Source organism: Simochromis diagramma, unplaced genomic scaffold (assembly GCF_900408965.1).
Source record: "Simochromis diagramma unplaced genomic scaffold, fSimDia1.1 OVJJ01000293.1, whole genome shotgun sequence".
Lineage (NCBI taxonomy): Eukaryota > Metazoa > Chordata > Actinopteri > Cichliformes > Cichlidae > Simochromis > Simochromis diagramma.
In genome coordinates, this window is record NW_024386801.1 from 343,269 (window position 1) to 369,135 (window position 25,867).

The 25,867-nt window shown below is 43.1% G+C and overlaps 3 protein-coding genes across 6 annotated transcripts in view; all 3 read left to right on the forward strand.

Moving 5' to 3' along the window:
• Positions 1 to 13,724, forward strand: part of LOC120729416 (solute carrier family 45 member 3) — a 40,119-nt gene extending 26,395 nt beyond the window's left edge. For 2 of the 3 annotated variants that reach the window (XM_040024960.1, XM_040024961.1), the window contains exons 3-6: positions 57 to 247; positions 366 to 1,029; positions 10,326 to 10,591; positions 10,670 to 13,724. In XM_040024960.1, the coding sequence (XP_039880894.1) occupies positions 57 to 247; positions 366 to 1,029; positions 10,326 to 10,591; positions 10,670 to 11,113 (1,565 nt within the window). In that variant the 3' untranslated portion in view covers positions 11,114 to 13,724. The remainder of the gene's footprint in view (positions 1 to 56; positions 248 to 365; positions 1,030 to 10,325; positions 10,592 to 10,669) is intronic. The other variant, XR_005694929.1, reaches the window with a different exon arrangement.
• A 131-nt stretch (positions 13,725 to 13,855) lies between these two features.
• Positions 13,856 to 22,108, forward strand: LOC120729420 (fibroblast growth factor 6-like). Of its 2 annotated transcripts, XR_005694930.1 has the most exons (4): positions 13,856 to 15,422; positions 15,995 to 16,098; positions 18,396 to 18,625; positions 18,821 to 22,108. XR_005694930.1 is itself a non-coding variant. In XM_040024965.1 (3 exons), the coding sequence occupies exons 1-3, from the start codon at positions 15,077 to 15,079 to the stop codon at positions 18,570 to 18,572; spliced, it is 627 nt and encodes a 208-aa protein (XP_039880899.1). In that variant the 5' UTR covers positions 13,856 to 15,076; the 3' UTR covers positions 18,573 to 22,108. The 2 variants fall into 2 exon arrangements, 1 of the variants encoding a protein (XP_039880899.1); XM_040024965.1 differs by having other exon boundaries at positions 18,396 to 22,108.
• A 1,114-nt stretch (positions 22,109 to 23,222) lies between these two features.
• On the forward strand, positions 23,223 to 25,831 carry LOC120729419 (fibroblast growth factor 23-like). The gene is made up of 3 exons (XM_040024964.1): positions 23,223 to 23,478; positions 23,790 to 23,893; positions 23,980 to 25,831. The coding sequence occupies exons 1-3, from the start codon at positions 23,265 to 23,267 to the stop codon at positions 24,406 to 24,408; spliced, it is 747 nt and encodes a 248-aa protein (XP_039880898.1). The 5' UTR covers positions 23,223 to 23,264; the 3' UTR covers positions 24,409 to 25,831.
• Positions 25,832 to 25,867: the final 36 nt, after the last annotated feature.

Here is a 25,867-nt window from a genome sequence, read left to right on the forward strand (position 1 = left end):
CTTATGGTTTGTTAGTATGATCTCTGACTTCTGTGTTTGCCTGGTTGTACCTGCAGGCATCGGGCCAGTGCTTGGCCTGTTGTTCATCCCCCTGATCGGCTCAGCCAGTGACCAGTGCAACAGCAGTTACGGCAGGAGGCGGCCTTTCATCTGGCTGTTGTCGATGGGAGTCCTTCTGGCGCTTTTCATTATTCCCCACGCTGACGTCCTGGCAGCCCACGTTGCTTGGGGTGGCCGCACGCTCCAGGTGTGTGAAATGTTTGTTTGAATTTGAGTTTTTCAGACAAAGGGTAAATTCTTCTCGAGAGTTTATTCGTTTGAAGACTGTGTCCTCCATATAACCTTGCGTTTCCTCCGTGTTCCAGGTGGGCTTCCTGATCCTTGGTGTTGGGCTCCTTGACTTCTGTGGACAAGTTTGCTTCACACCGCTGGAGGCTCTTCTGTCAGATTTGTATCGGGATGAGGAGGACTGCAGCCAAGCCTTTGCCATGTTCTCCTTCATGGTGAGCTTGGGAGGCTGTGTGGGTTATTTGCTACCTGCGCTGGACTGGAGTCACGGCCTCCTCTCTGTCTACTTGGGAGGCCAAGCAGAGTGCCTCTTTTCCCTCCTCATCCTCATCTTCATCTCCAGTGTGCTAATCACCATGAAGGTGTCCGAGGAACCCTCTTGTGCCAACAGCGGCGCGGGAGAGTCGGGATCTCTACTGGAGCCGGGGACCGGTGTGATGGAGGCCGGCCGGTGTGGCGTGCCACGCACGTGCTGCTACCTGCTGAAGTGCAAGCTGAGGCTCCTCAAGTCTGGACCCCTGATGTGCTTACTGAGGACATGCTGGTCCATGACGCCGGCCATTTACAGGAGCTACTGCCACGTTCCACGGGTGATGAGGCAGCTGTGCGTGGCTCAGCTCTGCAGCTGGATGGCTGTCATGTCTTTTATGCTTTTCTACACAGACTTTGTGGGTGAAGGCCTTTACGAGGGCGTGCCCAGTGCATTACCAGGGAGTGTGTCCAAACAAAGATATGATGAAGGTCAGATTCCTCTTTTTACATTACGTGCATATGATGTAAGATTTATGTCTTGCATCTTTATAAATGTGTTTGTAGCTCTAGACAGTATGGCATTGCCAAAAAAAGAGTCTTAAATGCACAAATAGCTGATTACCGGTGCTCGTTGTGCTAATCGGATGCAGGACGTGTCCTCCTTTTTTTTTGTCATCGTGGCACACAGCTGACCTGGAATCCCGTGTATCTGTTATCATGCATCCGTTTCTGGTTTGTCTCAGGGTATCTGATATAGACAGAAACGATGGCTCAGACTAACACACCGATACAACACTGCAGATAGGATTGTGAGCGTTTTGTGAAGTTTTACCTTTTTTTTTTTTTTTTTTTTTTTTTTTTTAAGCATGTCAAGTAAATCTACTTCAAAATTTCAGGTATTGTGCTCCACTCCTGCTTAGGGCTGTGCGATATGCCGAAATATATCGGATGACAATATAAAAAAAATGTATCGTTTCATAATACAGTCTCGCTTTTATTTCTTGCTGTCGTAAAACGCCATTTACTGCAATATTTCTTCATTGTTTTAGATGAAAGAAAGACCAGCCAAAGCACATCGACAAGCTCGTTTCTAAACGAGGGGCTGCGCTGTGCAGAAAACTGCAAATTACGCAGCAAAAGGGTCCCCACCACAGAAAGCTGCTGAGCTGTTTGATTGGTCACTCGGGTCCAATCATGCCAGGCAGAGGCAGGACTTGGTGCCAACCAACTTTAGTTATTTTTATTTATCAAACATTTAATTTACAAATGAAATTTGAATTAATTTTAGTTTACTTAATTTGACAGTTAAGCCATGTAACATTTTTTCTGTTATAGCCTGCTATTGAAACTGTCACCATCATCACCCACAAATGTTATTTACTTTAAGATCATAACCATACAAGCCCACGCGTGTTCTGACGTCTGGGTTTGTGCTTCTTAATGTGCAAACGTTTTCCTAAAGTGCAGCTGTGCCCAGAAAATGATATTACCTAAAACAAAATGCAGCAAAGCAGTAATGGAATACATTTTCATTACCTCCTCTCACTACAGCAGGGATAAAGATTTCACTACTCAGTTTTTCTAGTCAGTCAGTCACCACATTAGACAGCCACTGGGGGGGCGTGATGATCAGTCTCCATGAGGAAGTGGCATCAAAGCAGAGATGATATCTGAAGGATTCAAATGCCACTTCATTGCCAAACACTCATTTCTACCATCAAGTACCTCACCTCTCTGCCCAGCATCTTTCAACAGAGGAATAACACTGGCCTCCCTCTTTGTAGGAGGACCGCATCTCTGCAGGATGAATGGCTGTGGAGAACAGCCTGGATCTCTGAATGCTCTTGTGCATTTCTCCATTACCTTAGTACCTTGTTAGGGGCTAAATTCTTGGTGAAGTCACTCAACTCTCTGCAAATGGGGGGGTACATTTTCTGTACCACCCAACCAGGCATATGAAGCCTTTCAGCTCACCCTTCCTCTCAGTGGAACAGGAAAGGACTGGATAGCATCCATTTTCCCAGCTTGTAGCTTGACCCTGCCTAACTAACAACAAAGCTCAGGTACTCTATGGGTACCTGTGCAGCGGCGAGGGCTGATGCCCAACCCAAGAGGCTTTATGTTGTAGGATTTATTTACTCTTCCCAGTCCCAACTGTACACCACCACATCATCCAGATATTCTACTGAAAATTCTGACATATCGCTCAGCAATTCAGTCACTGAAATGTGGCTGGCGCCCCCTGGAGGCCAATGATATAACTAAACGGGTACATACCCTCGAAGGCTGTGAGTTCTCTTACCTCTGGTGCTGAGGCCAGCTGCCGATATCCTTTAGTTCAGAGTGCTGATGTTTTTCCTAACAGATCATCGATTCTAGGCGTGAAGCACGGATCAAAGTCAGACATGGAATTTAAATATCTGAATTCAATACAAAATCTCTGCATCTTTCTTTGGCACCAGATCAATAGAGCTGCACCACTCACTACTGGAAACGTCAACTTTCTGCAGCACTGGTACCAATCACTCTGGAATCCTGTAGCTTCTCTCCTGAACCGGAGCGTCTTCCAGCTGACTCGTATTTATATCTGGACAAGAGCTGTAAACGCTGGGGTCCCACCAAAGAAATCTGGGTGTAAGAATGGTTTCCTGCTGGGGACGGGACAAATGAGATGGATCAACTGAAACTGCCTCTTCTTGGCTCCATGGGGAGATTTCTTAGTTACCTCCTCGTCATTTACTTCACAAACCAACAACTGACGGTGTACAGACTTCTGACAGTCCTGGAATGTAATTTGGTGGATTCATCCAGCCAGAAAAATGTATACCCTGCGTTTGACCTCCACCCCGCCCCCCCTGTTTACCTACTTGGTTGAGTAAAGTAGGTCAAAGCGGCCATTATCTATTTAAAATAACTTGAAAGTACATGTTCCCATACTTTTTGGCAGATTCCCAATAAATATCAAATAAATATTTAAGAGTTCTCGCACAAGTTTTTGCTTCTAAATATGTAAGTGTTTTCTTAAAGTACAACATTTTATCTGAAGCACAAATATGCTCAGAAAAATGACCATTATGACCTTAAAGAAAATATAATTTACTCTAAACCAGTAAGAAATCACCTCTTCACTACCAGTAGCTAAACCTGTCTAGCTGTCCTTCCTACACTGCTACCATATATACTATAAATGTATCCTTAAATCTGGGGATCCCCCCTTTACCTTTTGCCCTCTCTCATTTGACATTTTTATCCATCCATCCACATTCTTTTCATACTCCTCTTTGTCCGCCTCTTTCATTCTTTACTTTGTTTACTTTCTAATTTTCTTCTGTTCCTAGTCCCGGTGCTTGCTGGACCATGAGGAATGTCACACTCAAAAAGCATTAATGTCAAGGAATCAGCACACAAAGAGCGTGTTCATTCAAGTCAACTAGACGGCCAAAGCACACATATCTGAGGTCTGAGTTTCATTTGTTTAATCCGAAATGCAGCGACTGTTATTACGCCACATCGTTCCGTCTGCAGATGTTCCTCCGGATGACGGTGATCTGTGTTGATTACAGTTGCATGGCCCCCTTTTTTTCTTAAGAGTAACCACTGTGCATTATCTGTAACATCTGTACCACAGAAAGTTGTCTTTGCACAGTACAGCTGAATCAGCTGTACTGTGCAAAGACAACTTTGCACAGGTCGCATCAGAGCATCAGGCCGTATAGTGTGAGACCTGCATCGTGACCTATGAACTTCTAACCCCTGCGATTTAATTGTACAGTTTGAGCAGGAGCGGAATAACGCGACTGAAAAAAATCGCAGTGTTTGCCCAGCTTAATGCAGACTGTTTAAACTAAACAAGCTGCTGTTTCACATAATAAACCCTGTCAGCCGCAGTATTGCCTCTGTTTTAAAAGTTAAAGCAGTAGAGACGAGCTGTTTGCATGTGCGTGGAACTCTAGCGTCATTAACCAGGCTAGCTGTTAGCTTATAGCTCACGCTAGCTAACCAGCGAGCAGTTAAAAGGACAGCCGAAGCTGCACAAAACACCCACAAACTTATCTCACTACAACGTAGCGCCGGAAACATGACTCGCAGCTCGAGCTCGACACAGCGTCTGAAACATAAGACTGACATCTAACCACAGCTAAAAAGATATTTAGAGAAAACTTACTCAGGTTACACGAGCTGAGTTGTTTCACGCTGAAAAGTTGTTGTTTTGGCTCTCACTGAAGACACAGACACTGAAGACAGAGCTGTTCTTTTGTGCTGCTTTTAAGCGAACATCCTTTGTATGTGAGGCCAAGGCTGTTCATCCTCTTCAGCTCTAGCGTAGACGACTGGCTCTGCCATGTTTTCATGTTTCTTCTTTACGTGTGTCGCTACTTTGAAACGCTTGGGCCGCTCTGCCCGCCACAGTTTCAAACTGGTCATGTGACTGCATAGCCACATCTGATTGGTAAAAAAAGTTACCGGAAACTCCACTGGCGGCATGTTATCTAATGTGTTAAACTAATTATTTTTTCAAAAAGTAACGAGTCGAATTTTGCAAATGTAGCGGAGTAAAAGTACCGTTTCTTCTTCACAAATGTATTTAAGTAAAAGTAAAAAGTATTGTGCAAAAAAGGTACTTTAAAAGTACCTTCAAAAACTTACTCAAGTAAATGTAACAGAGTAAATGTAACTCGTTACTACCCACCTCTGCAGCTGTTTCAGTAGCATTCTGGCTCCCTCCCTTATCTGTCAGGGCTACAGTTTAGTGCTCATTACATTTGGTAGTGTTTGAAAATGGAGCTCATTAACTTTGCTTTCCAGGAGTAATACCATAAACATACTCTTCCATGTTAAGTTAGCTGCTGCTTGCTATGCTACTGAACTTGACCCTGACTGTTTACCAAGAGCACCTGGAGGTCAGAACCACAGCTGGGAGAAATAAATAAATAAAGACATTTAACCCTTTAAAGCCGGTTGGAGCCGGTGTTCTGCACGCTCCGTTTTGCGTAACTATTTTTAAATCCCGGTAGCACTGCAACCACGTAAGCTAGCGCAATAAAATTGTTTACATATGAAACCGGAGGAGTTGTACTTGCATCTTATGCCATTAGCTTGTCCTCGGTCACAGTTTCCTTCCACATATAGCTTTGCAAAAACTGCATAAAAAGCACTTGCAGCAACAAAAAGATAATATTCCAGAAACACGCTTTGCCGTTCCGATCAGCTGTTTGTAACACTTCCTACGTCCATCAGCGCGAACCATCGCATGTCCGCCATGTCCTGGCCAAAACTGGAAGTGACGTCATTTTGCGGAAATGTAGTTTTTTTTTTTACCATCAGGGCCTCATGAGCCTATACTGGTGTTTTTAAAAGTTATGTTTGACTTTATGACTTTCTGTGTCGTTTCTGGGATGCTTAGGACTCATATTGCACTGCTGGAAATAGTTTATTTTGATGCACATGCTGCTTTTTTTGCAAATTTGCATTATAATATTTATTTTCGTTTTTCCTGCAGTATATAAAAATTGGTGTATTTCAAAAATAAAACTATGAAGACACTCAAAATAAATTTCCTGTGGTGGGAAACTATTTTGTGCAACTTTTTTGTATTTACAGTTTTGAGGGATAAGCCTCTTAAATTTCTCTAACTAGAAATATATGTTAAAAAAACAAAAACGATTTTCAATTTTTTTGCAGTTTATTGCACTTTTTTTCCCCCGCAATTTATGTAATTACTATGCACTTAATGCAGACATATTATTAAAATCTGGGCTATAATGGTTGTATTGATGTACATCAACTTGAAATGCTCCCAAAAATGGCTCCACAGCATGTAAAAATATAATATAAGCTCTGGCGGACTTGGTTCTATGGTAGGTCTTAAAGGGTTAAGCATGAGAAACTTGGAAGGACAAACTGGGAACATAAAAAGCAAGTCCTTTTTAAAATAAAGTCTTACCACTGACTGTTTTTGCCCTTCTTTCCTTTTTCTGGGCAGCAAATCTCATTACTAAACAATTCTGAGAATCTTTATAAAGATGGAAATGTTTTCATTTTAATATTTTGAAAGCGAGAGGATGAAATTAAATGGGCAATGCTATTATTAGAAAATTATATTTACAGTGTTTCTAATCATTATATACAGCTTTTGAAAAACTGTCTACTGTGACCTGTAATATCAAGACTTGTCTCTCTGGTTTTAGATGCATCACATTGTTAAAATTTTCCACTTACTGTTAACATTATTTAAATTCAATTCAGTTTTATTTATACCGCGCCAAATCACAACAACAGTCGCCTCATCGGAAGGTTGCTGGTTCGAGCCCCGGCTTGGACAGTCTCGGTCGTTGTGTCCTTGGGCAAGACACTTCACCCGTTGCCTACTGGTGGTGGTCAGAGGGCCCGGTGGCGCCAGTGTCCGGCAGCCTCGCCTCTGTCAGTGCGCCCCAGGGTGGCTGTGGCTACAATGTAGCTGCCATCACCAGTGTGTGAATGTGTGTGTGAATGGGTGGATGACTGGATGTTAATGCGGCAAATCTCCGTTAGCGAGTTAGCACGAATTGTCCCCGCCGTGTGGCTGCACGGCGTTGATGCGTTAGTGCGGTTAGGTCGTTAATGCATTAGTGCCATGCAGCCCCATGCACGGGGCAATCCGCGCTAACTTGCTAACAGAGATTTGCCTTCCTTTCATATCAAACATCCTTGAAAGAGTAGTTGTCAAACAGCTAACAGATCATCTGCAGAGGAATGGTTTATTTGAAGAGTTTCAGTCAGGTTTCAGAGCTCATCACAGCACAGAAACAGCTTTAGTGAAGGTTACAAATGATCTTCTTATGGCCTCTGACAGTGGACTCATCTCTGTGCTTGTCCTGCTAGACCTCAGTGCAGCATTCGATACTGTCGACCATAATATCCTTTTAGAGCGATTAGAACATGCTGTAGGTATTACAGGTACTGTGCTGCAGTGGTTTGTATCATATCTATCTAATAGACTCCAGTTTGTGCATGTAAATGGAGAGTCCTCTTCACACACTGAAGTTAGTTATGGAGTTCCACAGGGTTCAGTGCTAGGACCAATTCTGTTTACATTATACATGCTTCCCTTAGGCAGCATCATTAGAAGACATAGCATACATTTACACTGCTATGCAGATGACACCCAGCTCTATCTGTCCATGAAGCCAGATAACACACACCAATGAGTTAAACTGCAGGAATGTCTTAAAGACATAAAGACCTGGATGGCCGCTAACTTTCTGCTTCTTAATTCAGATCAAACTGAGGTTATTGTACTCGGCCCTGAAAAGCTTAGAAATATGGTATCTAAGCAGATTCTTACTCTGGATGGCATTACCTTGGCCTCCAGTAACGCTGTGAGGAACCTTGGAGTCATTTTTGACCAGGACATGTCCTTCAACGCACATGTTAAACAAATATGTAAGACTGCTTTCTTCCATTTGTGCAACATCTCTAAAGTTAGAAATATCCTGTCTCAGAGTGACGCTGAAAAACTAGTTCATGCATTTATTACTTCCAGGCTGGACGACTGTAATTCATTATTATCAGGATGTCCTAAAAACTCGCTGAAAAGCCTTCAGTTAATCCAAAATGCTGCAGCAAGAGTCCTGACAGGGACTAGAAAGAGAGAGCAGATTTCTCCTGTTTTGGCTTCCCTTCATTGGCTTCCTGTTAAATCAAGAATGTAAAATCCTGCTCCTCACATACAAGGTCTTAAATAATCAGGCCCCATCTTATCTTAATGACCTTGTAGTTAGAGCAGGGCGACATGACCAAAAATATTTATCACCATATACATTTGAAAATTTGTGATAACGATATAACTGACACGAGACAAAATACTTTACGACTCCACAACTTTATTAGTGCAAAAAAAAAAAACCATCAATGTATTTTCACTTAAACAAGCAGCTGTTTTTTATGTGCATTAATGTTATATAAAAATTTAACAGTGCAAATGCAAATTCCTCGCTGACAGTTTAACCAAAAGGCATTTCCAGTGGAAACTGGCCGACATATCCTCAGCATAACCATGTATAATATCCACAAAACTTAAAGAGGTTATACACACACAGTACGGTAATATTATGTTGAAGCACAGTACGTATCACTCCGCGAGGCTCCGCCTACGATAGCCGTAATGCTCCCACAATCCATCAAGCGGTGCGGCTTCGTAGCTCAGCAAAGTCGTACTGAAACATTTGACAGATTTTCGAGCGCCGTGCACATAAAATCGTTTCGAGGTCAGTAAACACAACCAGAGTTCAAACATAAGGCACACGGAATTATAAGGGGCTCTGTCGACTTTCAGAAAAATCTAAGGATTGATTTTAAGTGCGCCGCATTTTCCAAACAACACGGTAATAACGACGGCCCGCTAGCATGCTCTACCAAAAATAGTGCTTTGCTGTGTATCTGACGGACGAAAGCTAAACCAGTTCCACACCAGTGAAGCTGCAGCATTTTTACAAACCAGTTCTGGTTCATCCGTTTCATTCAACGATCCGCTTTCGCCCTTCTCGTTCTCCGTCACCGCCATGTGCGTATGAAAACAAAGGCACTGCACATTTTACCCATATTTTATCACGATATTTCATTTTCTTATCGTTGCCCAACATTATACCGGTATTACCGTGAACGGTATGATATGGCCCAGCCCTACTTGTAGTACCATATCACCCTATTAGAGCATGTCGCTCTCGCTCTGCAGGCCTACTTGTTGTTCCTAGAGTATTTAAAAGTAGGATGGGAGGCAGAGCCTTCAGTTTTCAGGCCCCTCTTCTGTGGAACCAGCTTCCAGTTTGGATTCAGGAGACAGACACTATCTCTACTTTTAAGATTAGGCTTCAAACTTTCCTTTTTGCTAAAGCATATAGTTAGGGCTGGACCAGGTGACCCTGAATCCTCCCTTAGTTATGCTGCAATAGACGTAGGCTGCCGGGGATTCCCATGATGCATTGAGTTTTTCCTTTCCAGTCACCTTTCTCACTCACTATGTGTTAACAGACCTCTCTGCATTGAATCATACTTGTTATTAACCTCCGTCTCTCTTCCACAGCATGTCTTTATCCTGTCTTCCTTCTCTCACCCCAACCAATCACAGTAGATGGCCCCACCCCTCCCTGAGCCTGGTTCTGCCGGAGGTTTCTTCCTGTTAAAAGGGAGTTTTTCCTTCCCACTGTTGCCGAAGTGCTGCTCATAGGGGGTCATATGATTGTAGGGTTTTTCTCTGTATCTATTATTGTACGATCTACTGTACAATATAAAGCGCCTTGAGGCGACAGTTGTTGTGATTTTGCGCTGTATAAATAAAATTGAATTGTTATGGCATTAACGTCATTTTAACGAGATTAACGCTGACAGCACTACTATTAACACATAGTGAGTGAAGAAGAAACACCCAGAACCCCCCAGCAGCCTGCACCTATTGCAGCATAACTAAGGAAGGATTCAGGAACTTTGACAATAGTGAGTAAGATTTGCTGTTGGTCAGCTTGTGAGACCCCCTCCAAACAGCCCATGCCTTGGGTCAGCCTGTGTGTGTCTCTTTTCAGCATTATTCTAAACTTGATGCTGTGTAACGATTAGTCAGACCAAACTAGGTGTCCGTGCTGCAGAGTTCAGCAAACGTCACTCCAAGGCACTTTTTTTTCACTAGAATGCTTTCTAGAAGGAGTCAGTGCAGAATATTCGACTGCAGCTGATGACATAAATCCATCTTTTATCGTCCTTCACTCGTTTTGCTCGTTCTTATACTTTCTGGACGCTGTTGTTTCTTTCAGGAATCCGTATGGGCAGCATGGGCCTGTTCCTGCAGTGTGCTACCTCAACCTTTTTCTCTCTGGTTATGAGTCGTTTGGTTCGGCATTTGGGATCCCGGTGGGTTTACCTGAGCAGCATGGTGAGCTTCACAGTCTCCGCTTTGGTCATCTGCCTGTCCAAAAGCGTCGTCTTGGTCACTGTAATGGCAGCTCTCACTGGCTATGCATACGCGACACTGCAGACCCTCCCTTACACACTCACCTGCCATTACCACAAGGAGATAGAGGTAAGTATAGAAGTAAGAACTGGATATTCAAAGACATGTTGTAGATGATTACAGTCAATGATTCCTTTCTCATTTCAGGTCTACATGCCAAAAAGAATAACCAAAAGCAGACATAAAAACGGTGTAACAGCCATGCGGGACTCTGTGTATTTGACTCCTGTGGAAGAAGAGGGTGGACTGAACCACCAAACAGGGCCTCCTTACAGGCACGCCTTGTTCAGCCAGGACAGCTACGAGTACTACCCCGGCCCCCAAAGCCAAAACGGTTCGTCTCACAGCTCCAACGTCCCCGAGCAGGACGAAGCCGAGTCGGGCTTTGAGAAACGCGGTGTGGGCTTGGACTTTGCCATCTTAGACAGCACCTTTCTCCTCTCTCAGGTTTTCCCCACCCTCTTCATGGGCATGATTGTTCAGTTTGCTCAGTCCGTCACTGCCTATATCGCTTGCTCTGCCATCTTTGGAGCTGTCGCCATCTACCTGGCCAGTCAGATTGTCTTTGACCAAAAGGACCTCAGAAACTGAGTGATGGGATCGCCAATAATCAACCCTTCAGGTTCCACGAGTGGTACTCGCTGCACTACTGTTCCCAGAAAGCCTTTTGCTAGTAACATTTTTTTGCTTTCAGCGACACTCTGCATTAAGGTATATCTGTTAGCGTGTGGCGTGTGAAACTGGCTTACCGAAGATAAAGTCAGGAGCCGTTTGCCGTGTTATAGCAGGAATTATCTGCTACCAGAAGAGTCACCACCTGCTCAGGTCCGATGAGGTACAGTGTGTACTGAAACCTATTGAATTCAACAGACGTGTCTCTTTAAAACTGTCACGGCATAATTTCTGTCCACCTTTGTCCTCAGGTACCTTCAAACAGATTTACTGTACAACCCGTCAACCTCGAATACACCAACTAACTTTTCTGAATCGTATTTTTTTAATTAGCTTAAGCTACAGTTTTACACAGTGCAGTCGGTTTTTGTCTTTGCTCACTCGTCTTCACTGTCACTAAGGCATTTTCCATAATGGTCATCTTACATAATGACATTTAAAATTAAATTAGGTGAGTGTGGGGAGTCGTCAATCTAATGCAAGATGGCAGAACAGATAAATTGGTTTCTTCAGAAATATGCTACTTTATTCATTAATTTGAGAGCCTCCAGAGATGGTCTTGCCAACTCTGTATGATCTCTTATTAGACCGTCCTTTCCTGCTAAATGTCATCATCTTTCTACTTTATAATCGACCTTTTTTCTGTCAAATGTGCTTTCGTCATTACACTTGTCTAGTCTCCACCATAAGTAAACTAACTCCATACGTAGGTGGGGTACATATGGGGATGTGGTAGTTCTGTTGGGCCATCAGTATCCATTTCTCCTCCTGGGATTGGTCACGTCCAGGAGGACGATGGCATGTGGGAGTCACCGAAAGGTGAAAATGTGACTCATTTTCTTCAGTCACAGCATCTCATCCTTATTTAACACCTATGGGAAATTTTGTACCAGTGGTAGACGGCAATCGCGTGCACCGTCAGGGTGTTTCATTCCTGCTGTATATTTCCAAAGATTTGGAGCGGCAATGCCAAGGCCTGTTCTGGCCCAAAGCCTTATTAGGAGACCTTTTTTTCTGTCAGCAGTCAGTGAGCTATACTCTGAGTCTCCTCTTATCCCTCCCTTCCACGTCTAGTGCCATCTTTTAGTGCTGTTTACTGCGAATATTTGCATACATTTTTACTGTATAATCCCTATGGGAATTTGTTATGCAACGTGCTGAAGTGAAGTTTCTGACTGTGATGATTTAGCAATTAGGCTGTTCAGCTGAATCGGAATATCGCATCAAATGTCCTTTGTGTAGATAATCAAGAGAGGTAATCTAGACTAGTGGACTGCTTATCCTGTCGAGTAATAATAACACACTTTCCCCGTTGCCTAAGCCCCGTTTAAGTTTTTTTTTTTAAAATGACAATCTAGGACATCCAGATGGGCTTGTTATATAATCCCAGACGTGAACGGTAAACACGCAGAGTGATGTCTTATGGATGCCCACGTCATAGCAACCGTTCTGGAAAACGTCTCCCAAAAAGTTATGCAGTGCATGTCAACATTTGGTTACTGAAAATCATGCAAGCAAGGGCGATGGAGGCCGTGCGTGTTTGTATGTATGCATAACATGGAGGACAGATTGCAAGAAGTCATGAGTAAGTGTGAGAGTAATAGTTGGTATGACTCAAATGCAGTTTTTTGTTTCTGACAGCAAGAGGAAAGAGTAGCCTGAATAATGCTTTACATCACGGAGCATCATCTTGGCCAAATGATGAAGAATCCATGTTTGTGTCAGTTCTTGCTGAGAATTTGTGTTGAGTCCTTCTTTTCTGATCCTACACAAACTGTTCAGTTGGTACAACAGAAGGATCCGATTTCCTGCATGGAAGACCAGAGAATTTGTCATGTTGACATTACTGCCAAGCAATCGACTTATCCTCCATGTCTAGCATTAACTCAAATGTTGTTTTACAAGTGCCTGTACATTTTCCAAACATGTTTTGTACATATGTATTTATTTATTATGCTTCTATTACAATATAGCATGTATTAAAACTATTGGACTTTTTTTTTCGGCATCTGTCACAGGTGCAGGGGTGAAGGCTCTTTCTGTGAAAATAAATTATTTGTATAGATGTGTTATAGAAGCATTCGTAAAGCTGTAATTTATTTTAATATTACCCATTTCACCCCCTCTGTTGGCTTTGGGGACACTGCAGAGCTCGTTGCTGATGTCTGTTATGCCCTTTACACAAGCGACATGGTTTGAGTTTCCTTTTCTGTTTTCATGGTTCATTTAAGAAATCGTGTCCTTTGTCAGCAGTGATTCGTCGGGGTCATACGTCTCATCAGTGGTCAATAAACACTTCCCGTTCACTGCAGTTGTCTGTAACTGGATGAGTGGAGATGTTCTCCTTGTATTAAAACAAAGTGACTTAGTGATTTAAGGCCAGAAGTTGTTTTTGATTTTCTGTTTTATCACATGACTTCAGCTACTTATTTCAGAGTTTATATCATTTTCACTGTACACCTGTCAGGCTGTGTATAAATGTGCAGTTACCAAATAGATTTTATACAAAATAAAACTGCATTTTCAATGAGGTGGTGTCTTTGGTCCTTCATGCGACAGCGTTTAAAAATCAAACATTACATGACAGAGGTCAGAAGCGTTTCTTTAATTAAATCTGAAACACATTCTGGATCATTTATTTAAATGAGCCGTTTACAGCGTCCACAATTCTGCCAAAGCCGAAGCTTAAAGACTCTACATGAGCGCTTCAAATGAACTTGGAAATGGTGCCATCCTTTGGAAATCTTGGGGAACTGATGTGTGCGAGAGAGCTGTTGGTGCGCAGCTGCGTTGGGCTCACTGACGCATGGACATACTGTTGGTGGCATTATCCATTACATGGAAAAGACGATAGGCTTTCATGTTACACGGAATGGCACGCCGACAATGTGCGCCGTTTCGTGACGGGCCTCTCCAGTGCTCCTCGTGGTTCTCACGAATGCGCCGTGAGAAATGCACGGCTTAGGGTATACGTGGAAAAACCTGACATGATTAAAATGACACGTTGGGCCTCCGTTACCCGGTCGTGCTGTTGAGTTCAGAGGCGCTCAGTGTCTTGTTCAAGGTCAGGGGGGCGGATGCTAGCCTGCACTGAAGGCTTGAACCTTGATCTTTGCCGTTGATTGGTGCGAGCTCCCCGCTGGCTCTCTGGCCCAGCTGACATTTCAGTTTAGGCTTAAAAAAGCCTAGATTTGCTGGGGAAAAGTCTTAAACGTGGCAGGAAAGAAGAGCGACCAGCACAAGAGCCCTGTCATTGCTCTCCGGTGACAAGTGGGCCTGTTTTTACACCTTCCTTCTAAATAAGGAAGCGATCGGGTAGACATATGACCACCGACCCAATTTGGGAGCAGCCCGAGTGCCCCGTCGCGTCCCATACCGCGGAACGCCAATAAGCTTTCTTCTCTTCCAGTTAGGCAGAAACAGCAGCTATCCCCCTCACATCTCCACAGACCTGCTGTTTTTTCTGCCTTTGCAATAACCCTGCGGGTGAAGTCAGCATGATGTCATCTAGGGATGCGATAGACTTGGCGAGGTTGAAGGGTTTTTGGTGAGCGCAATATTCTGAACTCTTACCGAGAGAGAGAGGCTGTCAGAAAAGGGAGAGAGAGAGTGAGTGTGTGAGAGAGAGGGGCGCGGGGGAGCTGCAAAACATGGTAATCACCACCACCACCACCACCAACATCACCATCACCATCACCTCCAGCTCTGCCGCGCACTCTCCCGTCTCCTCTCCTCGTCTGCACCGGGGCTTGCGTTTCATGCCCAAAGCACTGATCTGTGCTCCAAAAATAACCCTCAGTCAGCATGCCGAAGGAAGCAAAACAAGAAGAGCGGTATTTTTAGGGTCATTAATTTTGACCACGTGGCCCGAAGGTAAACCGGATGGCCGTTGCGCAAAGGCTCCTCGTCAGTATGTCCTGCGAGGCCGGCACGCCGCACTGGACGCTGACCGCAGTGGTTCTCCTGGGCTTTCTGCTGGGGATCGTGTCAGCGTACCCTTTACCGAGCAGCAGGACAAATGCAACTTTACTGGAGAAACGATGGGAGACCCTCTTCTCGCGCTCTGTGCTCGGGATCTCCGGAGAGAAACCGGAGCTGAATTGGGAGAGTGACTATCTGCTGGGCATCAAAAGAGTGCGGAGGCTCTACTGCAACGTGGGCATCGGGTTTCACCTTCAGATCCTCCCCGACGGCAGGATAAACGGTGTACATAATGAAAACCAGTACAGTGAGTTATATCTCCACCAATGTAATGCAATAGACATAAAAGAGAGACGGTCAATAAGCATGGATCTGCGATGAGCAGGCTAGTCTATCCCCTCTATTCATTTGCATGCTCGCGTCTCATCCGAGTCGGGGAGAGAACTGAATTTCTTCCACGGCAAAGACAAATCTGTTAAAGCACGTATCCATCAGTACTGAAAACCCCTCTTCCTCCCCCCTCCTCCTCCAGCTCAACCATGTCACGAATGTATGGACGCTTTTAGACACAACTTATTTTTACGCAGCCCTCTGAGGGCGGTCCGGGAGACCAATAGCCGTGCACGCCGTGCAATTAGGACAGCTATTATTGCGATAACCACAATGCGCTTAATTAATGCGCCTGGATGCAAATGGAAGATGGGGTGAAAGATGCAGAACAAAGGCTCGGCATGCTGCGCAGCAACCTGCAAGGTTACACCCATAGACGCAGAGAAAGCACAATGCTACAGTGGCAAAACGCACGCACTTAGCCAGGATGCTCCTTTGGTATGTCACTCACTGCTCACTCTAACGTAACGCATCTTTGTCATGTATCAGGTCTAATAGAGATCTCGACGGTGGAGAGAGGAGTGGTGAGCCTATATGGAGTGAAGAGTGAGCTGTTTGTCGCAATGAACAGCCGTGGGAGGTTATACGGAACGGTAGGTATGCACAGTATTTCGTTTATTGTTCAGCACTGTTGGTTAATTGGATCCTGAAATCAGGACGCACTTGGAGCTCGATCCGCCTTTTTTCTGTTTGCCTGTCGTAAATTGGAAAGAGACTCTTGCCTTATGTGGCTGCAGGGGAGCTGCACGCTACGGCCTGCGAAACCTATATTTCAGTTTCATCAGGAATTTCTAAAGCTATATTTAAAGCAAGTGTGCGAGGCCTGTTGGCCGATGGGTAAATAATGATGAGGTTAACAGATGAGGGATTTAGATCACAGGGCTGTACCGTGTGTGTGTGTGTGTGTGTGTGTGTGTGTGTGTGTGTGTGTGTGTGTGTGTGTGTGTGTGTGTGTGTCAGAGAGAAAGAGAGCAAGAGGAGGAGGGAAACCCCCCTGGTGACAAGAAACCTGTCAGCACAGTTGAAAATCGATTTTAATGGCAAATGGCGCAGCACACACATGTTGAGAGGCACATGGGCAGCACCTTCCACAGGCCTCCATAATCCTGCCCTTCAAACATTTTCACTTTATTTCTCTTGTTAAACATTTAATTCTAAAAAAGACAATCTGTTCTTAAGAGTTTCCTGGCAGTTATTACTCATGACTTTGTTTGCTTGTTCTCCTCAACAGCCTTTGTGGTCTTTTGAAAATATGGATTCAGGATCCAATAAAACAAAATGACTCAGTGTTTTAAAGGCGCTGAAGGTGCCCTGAGGTAGAGCAGGTTTTCTTTCAACATGGCAAGCAAGGTGACACATGGAAACCTCTGAGTTTCATCAGGGTTTTTATTGATAGCTGTCAGCTCAAGTGTTGTATTTGATATATTTTATATCTTCTGATTCTCTGAGGTTGAGCATTTTATTGCCTGAGGACCTCATCAGATGCTTTATAATTCGTCCTTTTAGTGTTTTACAACTCCATCATCTCCTCCATTGCTTGACTTGGATAACTGGAGTACTCTGGGTCTTAATCAAAGTTTCAAGCTTGTGCATCTTATTATTGCCCAATGACCTCACATTCCCAATGTGATGGTAGCTAGAGCACAGTTTACATTCCTTTTATTTAGTTCGTCACTGAACTCCTCATCTCCTCTGTGTTTATTTATAAACAAAAGTGGGGCATAGAAACGACTCTTGGTCGATGCTGTTATCAGATTCTCCTACATGCCATCCTTTTAATGACCTTATCAGACAGGAAACACGTGCTTGTTTGAGCTGACGTGATCGGTTTGCTTTTAAGCACATTGATGACAGTTATTAGCTCCGAGTGGTGCGGGAAGGAACATTATGTTTAGTGGAGCCCTGCTGACACATGAATGTGATTGTGGAAAACATATTTGACAGACAGAATGTGAATCACTTATCTGGTCATGAGTGATGAAGCGTTAGCTTGAGAGCATGGTGATGATCTGATAAGAGACTGAATTAGGCCACATGGTCTCTGATGGCGAGTGTGACTGTTGCACACTGTGCAAGTCACGCATAGCCAGCTCAGCACAGCAGAGAAGGGTTTTCACAGTGTCAGATATTCAAAGACGAGCAGTTTTGTCTCCAAAATTGTTCTTATTTTATTTATTTGAGAATATTTGCTGGAGGTTTTAGGTCTGAAATATTGCATCTCAGAAAGCAATACTTGCAAGATTTGGAGTTAGATCAGATTGATGGCAGAAAGTAGGAGCAAGGCCTAGTATGGGTAATAATAAAAACCTGAAACCTTCAATGACTTATTGAGTTTTCAAGTTACTGGCTGACATTAAAAAAGCTCCGCTGGGTGGTTCCACAGAGCTGCAGTGGCTTTTCATTTAGTCAGGACAGCATTTTGGAGTAAAACACGTTTAATTCTTTATAGTTACTAAACACAGTCAGGTGGAAGCAACCCCTCCCTGAGCCTGGTTCTGCCGGAGGTTTCTTCCTGTTAAAAGGGAGTTTTTCCTCCCCACTGTCGCCAAAGTGCTGCTCATAGGTCATTGTTCATTGTTGTAGGGCCTACCTTACAATATAAAGCGCCTTGAGGCGACTGTTGTTGTGATTTGGAGCTGTATAAATAAAATTGAACTGGATTTGACATAACTCTTTAAAGTAAATCCAAAAATCATTTTTTGAGTGCACAGCATTGCAGCGAAGTAACACAAACAACTGAAAAAATGATTCTTTAAAACCCACAACAGTGAGATTTCACTGTTTTTATTACTGTTCATTGCTCACAGTCTTATTTAAGCTTCAAACTTGTGTTTGCATTTGTGTCGAGCAGCTCGTTGTAAAGCATGCCCTGTCTCTTTGTCGCCTCCAGACAGTCTTCCACGACGAATGCAAGTTCAAGGAGAGCTTGCTCGCGAACAATTACAACGCCTACGAGTCTCTGGTTTACAGAGGATCCTACATCGCACTCAGCAAGCATGGCCGCGTGAAGAGGGGCAACAAGGCCACAACTGCCATGACTGTAACGCACTTCCTACCCCGAATATGACGAGCAAAAAGTGGCAATAACAAACGTATTTGCACATGTGGATTATCTCCCAGGTAACATAAATACCGTATACTACATACAAACACAAAAAAGATAAAAATGGACTATAAAATAAAGAAACACAGTTATATCTGATAGTATTTATTCAAACTTTATATGTATATTTGGGTAGTTTACTTTGTATTAGAAATGATCAAAAATGCCATTCTTTGCTGCTTTTGTGATTTTCATCCTTTTATGATATGAAGGGCACGGAGAGGCGTCGTTTGTCCCCTCTGGTTTTATGGGTGCTTGCTGGAATTGGTTGAGTTTTTGCCCTGTCGGTGGATGACAGCTCATCTTTTTCAAATGGATTTGTTATTACCTCAAAGCACCGTGTCCCAAGGATGTAGAAAAATGTGTGCATGAAATTTTTACACAGAAGAATGCCTGTTTACTTCTAAGGTTTTTTTTGTTTGTTTTTGTTGTTGTCGTCGTCATCATCTATCAAGGACTATAGACATTTCCCATCCGTTGCATTTGCGTGTCTCTGTCACGGTCAGGGCAACTAGAGCACTTGAAAAAATAGCGGTTGTTTTTTTCTTGCTTTGTCATGAGGTGGCGGTGCCTTGAATTCCTTCTTGCGGCCCCCCCTTACCCTTGCATGCGAGAAATGTGGTGCTCAAGTCAGAAATAGGAATGATACGCAAGTCATCACTCCCTCAGACACCACTGGGGGGGCTTTAGCCCAATTCCTAGAGGGCCAGAAGTTTTTTCACTTTATTTTCTTTCCATAATTAGATCAATTTAGTAAGCGAGACTCTACGCTGCACAGGACCCAGTGGAGCCTCTTGTTAAAAAGGAAAGCTGGATTTGGAGTCGCCATCACCTCCAAGGGAGCTTTGACAATCCCGGGGTTCGTTTGAACAGTTTTTGTAGCCGGATCATCAGTCCAAACTGAAAATGTGAATGTTTATGCATTGGCTTTCATCATGTATGCGGATTTGCCTGTTTTCTTCCTTTACATGGCGGAGGGACAGAATATCATAGACCTAACACTATGACGCAAAATACCCTCCATCTCTGCCTACTGTACATTTCCCCCGGTTCAAGTCGATGCCGTCTGTTGCATCAGGCCTCTTACTTTACACTGCAAAGTTTCTGTGACGATGAAGTTGGTTAAAGCAGCATGCTGAGTAAAATTACAGAGCACGGCACGGTCTGCTGCTTTAACTCGAAATAAATCGAGTGAAAAGCGACATTTACTCTCAGTTCAAGATCCTGGGATTTGCAAACGATCCTGACGGTGTCTCCGTTTTTGATATTTAGATAAAGCGGATCGTTTGTGACAGAGTTTTTATGCATTCTTCAGATTGGTCACTGAGTCTCACAGGAGAGCGCCGAATATGAGCTGAACCAAAGGGTTACGTTAGTGATGTTCATCCAGGCTTTGCATATACAGCATATCATACTTGAATTTAACAACCTCTCATGCTCCTCTTTCTAATACTGTAATTTTCCATTGTAGAAACGAGAGGGCACAAGAAGCAAACAAAGCAAACGATAGCTAAGACGGACAGAGGAATCACTGAGTGTTTAAGTTGACGAACATGTGGATAATATCGGGTGAAATACCTGCGTGGCAGACTCGTGGGTCTCCTGTTAGTTAATCTTAGACTGGACGGTCATCGCAGGGACCTGAGAATCCTGTGCATCTGAGCCATTTTTGCGCAAAGGTCAGAGACGTGGGCGATTTGCCCTCTGTGTTATTCGTGTAGCTGTGTTTCAGCCACGTCATTTTTGCTTTCTCAAGTTTAAAACCTGTTAGGCCATTTTCCTGATGAAAACAACGACAGTTCTCTTGTAATGTGCAATGAAAGTACTAATGATTTTCGCAACTTCTCAAGTATTTTAAATGCTAGAAGGAGGTGCTATCAAGCTGGCTTTGACCTTCATTATGCTACGAGTATAAGGCCAGCTCGGTGAAATATGATTAAAAGGAAGTAGCGAGGCACTTGTAGATATGTTATCATATTTTACCTCATGCCCTTTTAAACACTACTGCAACTCACTGACAGAATGTCTGTGAGCAATGGTTTATGCGCCCTTTAAGCTCCAGCTTCTGTCTAGTAGCAGAGACGAATGTGTGTGTAAGCACGTATGCATGTGTCCGACTGAGCACACTCCTGTCCTGTTCTGTTTCAGCCAGAACGACTGTAGCGATGATCAATTTACCTTAAGTCGGGAATGACGAGGCATTGTCCAGCCGTGCAAACTGACGCACGGTAGTAACGGAGAGGACAAAGATGAGAGCGACTGGAAGCAAAGCCAGTGAGTGGAGGGATGCGTGCAGCAGAAAAGCGCTGACTGTACAATAGTTATGTAGCAAAAGGCCTCGTGAAAAAGAATCAAACGCTTCCAGGAGAGGGGATGCTTATTTCTGAATACTGTGATCCAAGAGAGCAACTTGAAATGCCCAGGATGTCATGTGTGTATCTGAATATCAACACCACTTATACGTGTCTGTGGGGGATTTTGCCTTGAGCATCTTATTTGTCATTATGAGCGATCAGCCATCGAAGCAATGGTCGCATGTAGCTTTTTCTCTTGGCTGACCACATGAGGAAAAGGTCAGAGAGCTATTTTTGCTAATTTATCCAAAATATATAAAAGGTGCGTTTTTAATGGAGTGCAGAAGCAGTTAGCTGACGCGAAAGAATAAAAGCACGTGGTTTTGATGACGAGTAGTTTCTGTACGGCCCTGAGAGACACGGTCAGCACTGCAGGAACAGGAACGCCACAGCAGTTCCTCCAACATGATGCTTTCTGTTGAAATCGATATTGTGCACACACCAACTAAGCTTGGTTTTTACTTTCTAAGACTAAGGAAACATTTACTGTCGCAATTGTACGACTTTTGCATGTTGCTGTTCAGAGGCATAAAAGGTTGTATGATACCGCAGTAACGGAGAAAAGGTACTTAACCTTTACTTCCTCAAGTCCTCATTATGCATGTAGTGTTCTGAACGGACTAGGTTTGTCTTACCCCTTTGATCCAGGTCTGGGTTTTGCCATTGCGCTCATTATATATCTGTTCAGCTGGTTTCAAAACGTGTCGGTTCGTAGGGAACCGGAGGCCTGCGGGCGGCTCTGGGATCAGACTCCCGGTGTGCCACCGGCAGCCTTTGTGTTTCTCTCTCACTTTTCTATTCCTGCACTGAAAGGAGAGTACTTCCTCCGAGTCCACCCCCACCCCCTCTTTTTTAACATATACCTCACCTTCTGCCTTAGTTCCGATTATTGAAATGATTGTAAATTAGTTTGAAACAACAGACTTCTCCAATCATTTGTTTCTGAAAAATATGATGATGAGTAAGTAAAATAATATATTGCAAATGGTTTTCCTTTTATTTTTGTACGTATGTGCTGTGCACAGCAGTCAACTGTATTCCTGAGACGATAATAAAATACGTTTTTGTAAAATCTGTTGCGAATCTTTTATTTTATTGTGTGTCTAAGTTACTTCACACGCGCATGCTCCGACTGACAGGAAAGACCAGAGAAAATCCGAGTACCAGCGCAAATGTTGAACCTGCAGCCAAAGTCTTTTTCATGAGTCAGTATGTAGCGCCCCCTCCTGGTGAAGAGGAAGGCACACTATGTATGTTTTTGGTTTTTTGCAGGTGTGGAAGCGTAGTTGCAAAGAAAATGGGTCAAGAATACAGCAGCCCTTTATGTTGATCTCATTTAAATTTTAATCTGAAAAAATATGATTTTGCTCCAATTACAATATAAGCAAAAACAAACACTAGCATCAGTTTGAATAGTGTGTGATTTCATTAAAGGCCATACAGTAACATGAATCTTCATTTTCCTCATGAATATGTGACATACTGCTAGTTTATATAGCTTCTGCTATAAATATATGCCATATAATCGCAGATCATCTGCACAATTTTCAATAAACATTACATTAGTATTCAAATGTAATCTTCCTTTGATGTTTGAGTTTGAAAGTTTTTTCCCATTTTAAATAGACATGAATAAGAATGAGGCCAGGCTTTCCAGGAATAATTACAGGGCGGAAACTCTTGTAAAAGATAACGAGAGCAGCGGAAGTGTGTACAGTTTAATAATAAGCACAGGATAAATCATTCAACCTGAATGGCAGTCAGCCTACTGTGACGCAACAGAGGGTCAGTCATTAAGAAACGACCAATTTTTTGCCCGATCTTTAGATTTTAGACGAATCTAATTGATCTTTATGTAACGCTTTCATAAATGTTAGATTTCTAACAACACGTGAGGTCAAGTAACAAGAAATATGAGCAAAAATTGTGAAAACCCGTCATTGATGTCAAAGAACGACCATCAGTCATTTCTTCTTCTGCATTTTCTTATCTCTAGACTTTAAGCTCTGTGTTAGATTTTGTTAGTTAAACTTGAACACATGAGAAATTTTACTTCCACGCAGGGGAGAAAACTGTTTTTTATGCATGTGTGATGCATCGTGTTTCCATACAGCTTACTTCAATTGCATCTAGGCAACCCTTAACTGCTGCAGCCAAGCTTGGAGTCATTTTGGTAAATGAGTTAGCCAGTTTATTGACCCTCTGTTTAAATAGACCCGTTGGACTTTCTCCTCCTCCAGTAGCGGACCACATACCATCCTGAACATTCGTGCTTTTAGAAGGCCTTTAATTGCCATCGATCATGCAACTGGCTTCCTTCTTAGTCATCCTGATTGCTGGACATGTGTCTGTACCAGTGGATTGTAGGCCAAGGCTCCAGGATTCAGAACAACTAGCTCAACATCAGCAGGGCCGATTGAACGCGGCAACAAATGCAGATCCATCTGCCGGTATGGGACGCTTCTACTCTGTGCTGAATGGATCAATGAGACACAGCATTTACAGCGGCTTTCTGGGTAAGTCTGCGTATAAACACACAACTGGAACCGCTTATACAGACAATCCTCTGCAATAATAAAGGAAAATGTTAAGTATGACCGACTTTGCTTACTTGATTTTGAAGAGGGTAAATATCAGCTTTGGATCTGAAAGGAAGTTCAGGAAAATTAGAGAAAAACTGAACCAAACAAAACAAAAAAGAAAGTTTGAGATTAATTCTGTACATTTATAAACTTCAAAATATATTTTCAAATTTAAAAGCAGAATATTGTTAATCAAATAATTTTTCTTGTTACATTTGTTGATAGAAAATGTGCTTTTTTTTCAGTCACTTTGCCTGTGAGAACAGCTGCCAGCAACTTTGTGTCAATATTTGATTTGAGAAGAAAACATTTCATCTGCATGGACTTTAAGGGAAAGCTGTACATATCTGTGAGTATTGTTTTAGATGTTCTTAGTTTGAATGAAGTCACAAAGTGCCAAAAACAGACCATAAACATTTTCTTTCTACCAAACAGAGGCAAAGGGACAGAGAAGACTGTCTCTTCCAGGGCATTTGGTTAGATTTAGTAAGCCACCATCATGTGTTTTACTCTACAAGCGGGAGAAGGCTGCTCAGACTACAAGGAGGTCATCTGCGAGTGGCACATGGCGAGCCGCCTGAACACTACTTAGCCCCGCTGAAGAGGCTCTTGAATCCCTCGGTTAAAAGACAGAGAAGGAGCGAAGAGGTGAACCCCTCTGATCCTTTACGAACAGAAGCAAATCCCTCACGTTCTGGAAAAGATCTCAGAGATGCAGATCACGTTCGGCCTGAACAGGATCAGACGGGCGCTGTGTCTAAAGAGACCATCGCCTCCTGCGACGACCCCCTGTCCGTCTTACAGCCCAACGCGCCTGGAAGCCCTGTGAAGACTAACATTGCAGACCGGGCAGACCAAGCCTAAGTCGCCCAGCATCACTCATCCATAGAAGATATTTCCCAGGATAAATCTGGCTAAACATTAAGAGCCATAGAAACCTTAGTCCCTTATTTCTAGACCTGGTTGAAAAGGTCTGAAAAGACCTGTTGATTAGAGGCCGAACTGACATCTAAACTCTGCACAGTCATCGAGGCTGAAGTCGGTTCAAAAGCAAAAGTTTATTGGACACAGATAACAGCCGTCGCTTCAGTGATGCACATGCAGGTGTCTGTTTTTGTTTGTTGGGATGTGAAATGGTTGGACAGTAAAACAGTGTCTGCTTCAGGTCCACAACTAGAATTAGTGGATTGTCTTTTTCAAAATATTAAAACACATCTATGCTATTTATATATGCATATATCTACACGTAAGCAGGTTATGTCTCGGTGTCTGATGCATGGTGTGTGAGCTTCTCACAGGGTGGGCAGCATGTCAGTGCTGCCTGACAGTAACAGTGAGTGGCTTTGAATCTGCTGGTCGTCTGAGGAGTTTGCACCGTCCCAAAAAAGGAAGATCACGTTTCTAATGAACTCAAACGGTGCCTTTGCACTTGTAAAGTCATGCTTTGCTGGGTGGGGAGATACTGACCTTCCTGGAGTTTTTATGGAGCTAACCCTTTTGTATGTACTCATAAACCAAGTTACATCACAGGGGCTCGTGCAGGTCTCCTGTTTGAAGATAATGGTCTGGGAACACTCGACATAAGTTTGGTCCAGTTTGCTGCTGTCCTTTAACCTCTTTGGTGAGGAGAATTTGAACCCCTGGGTCAGATATGTCAATATTTGTTCAAATAATTGTTTAAATCATCCAACAATTCTTGAAGTGTTGCTGAAAAACAGCAACAAGAACAACAAAAAGACGAATGATGCTGTTGTGACTGGGAAAAAAATATCTCCTGTATGCAGCTTCCATAAAAATGTCAAAAATATATCAGGTGCTGGACACCAACAGTCACAGCAATACAAAAGTATTTATTTATTGAGCTGTTTTAATGACGTCCTTACTCGCCTACTGTTTTATTATTTATATATATTGGTTGGTGTATCATTTCTGATGTTAATAAAATAAATTGTAAGTATCTGGAACATCTTTTGTTTCTTGTTTTAAGCAGAAGATGAGTCATTTTCAAACGCACGGCTGAGACATTTCTCATGTGCATTATTGTCAGATTACGTCCTCCTCTTCTAAGATGCCTGTCAAACGAAAATAAACGGGATCTGCAAACGCAAAAGTCCCAGTTAGCTGAAAGTATTTGAGTGATTTAAGATTAAAACACTCTTTTAAAACCTTACTGACAACAAGTGTCACACAGTTATCATGAAGGCAGCCAGTTGGTTATGTAATCGCGGTCAAATATTGTCCGACTGAAGTAAAACAGAACAAAAACAACTAAAATGACCTAAATAATGAAGCCCACTTACAGGAATGAAAATTAAAGGTACGC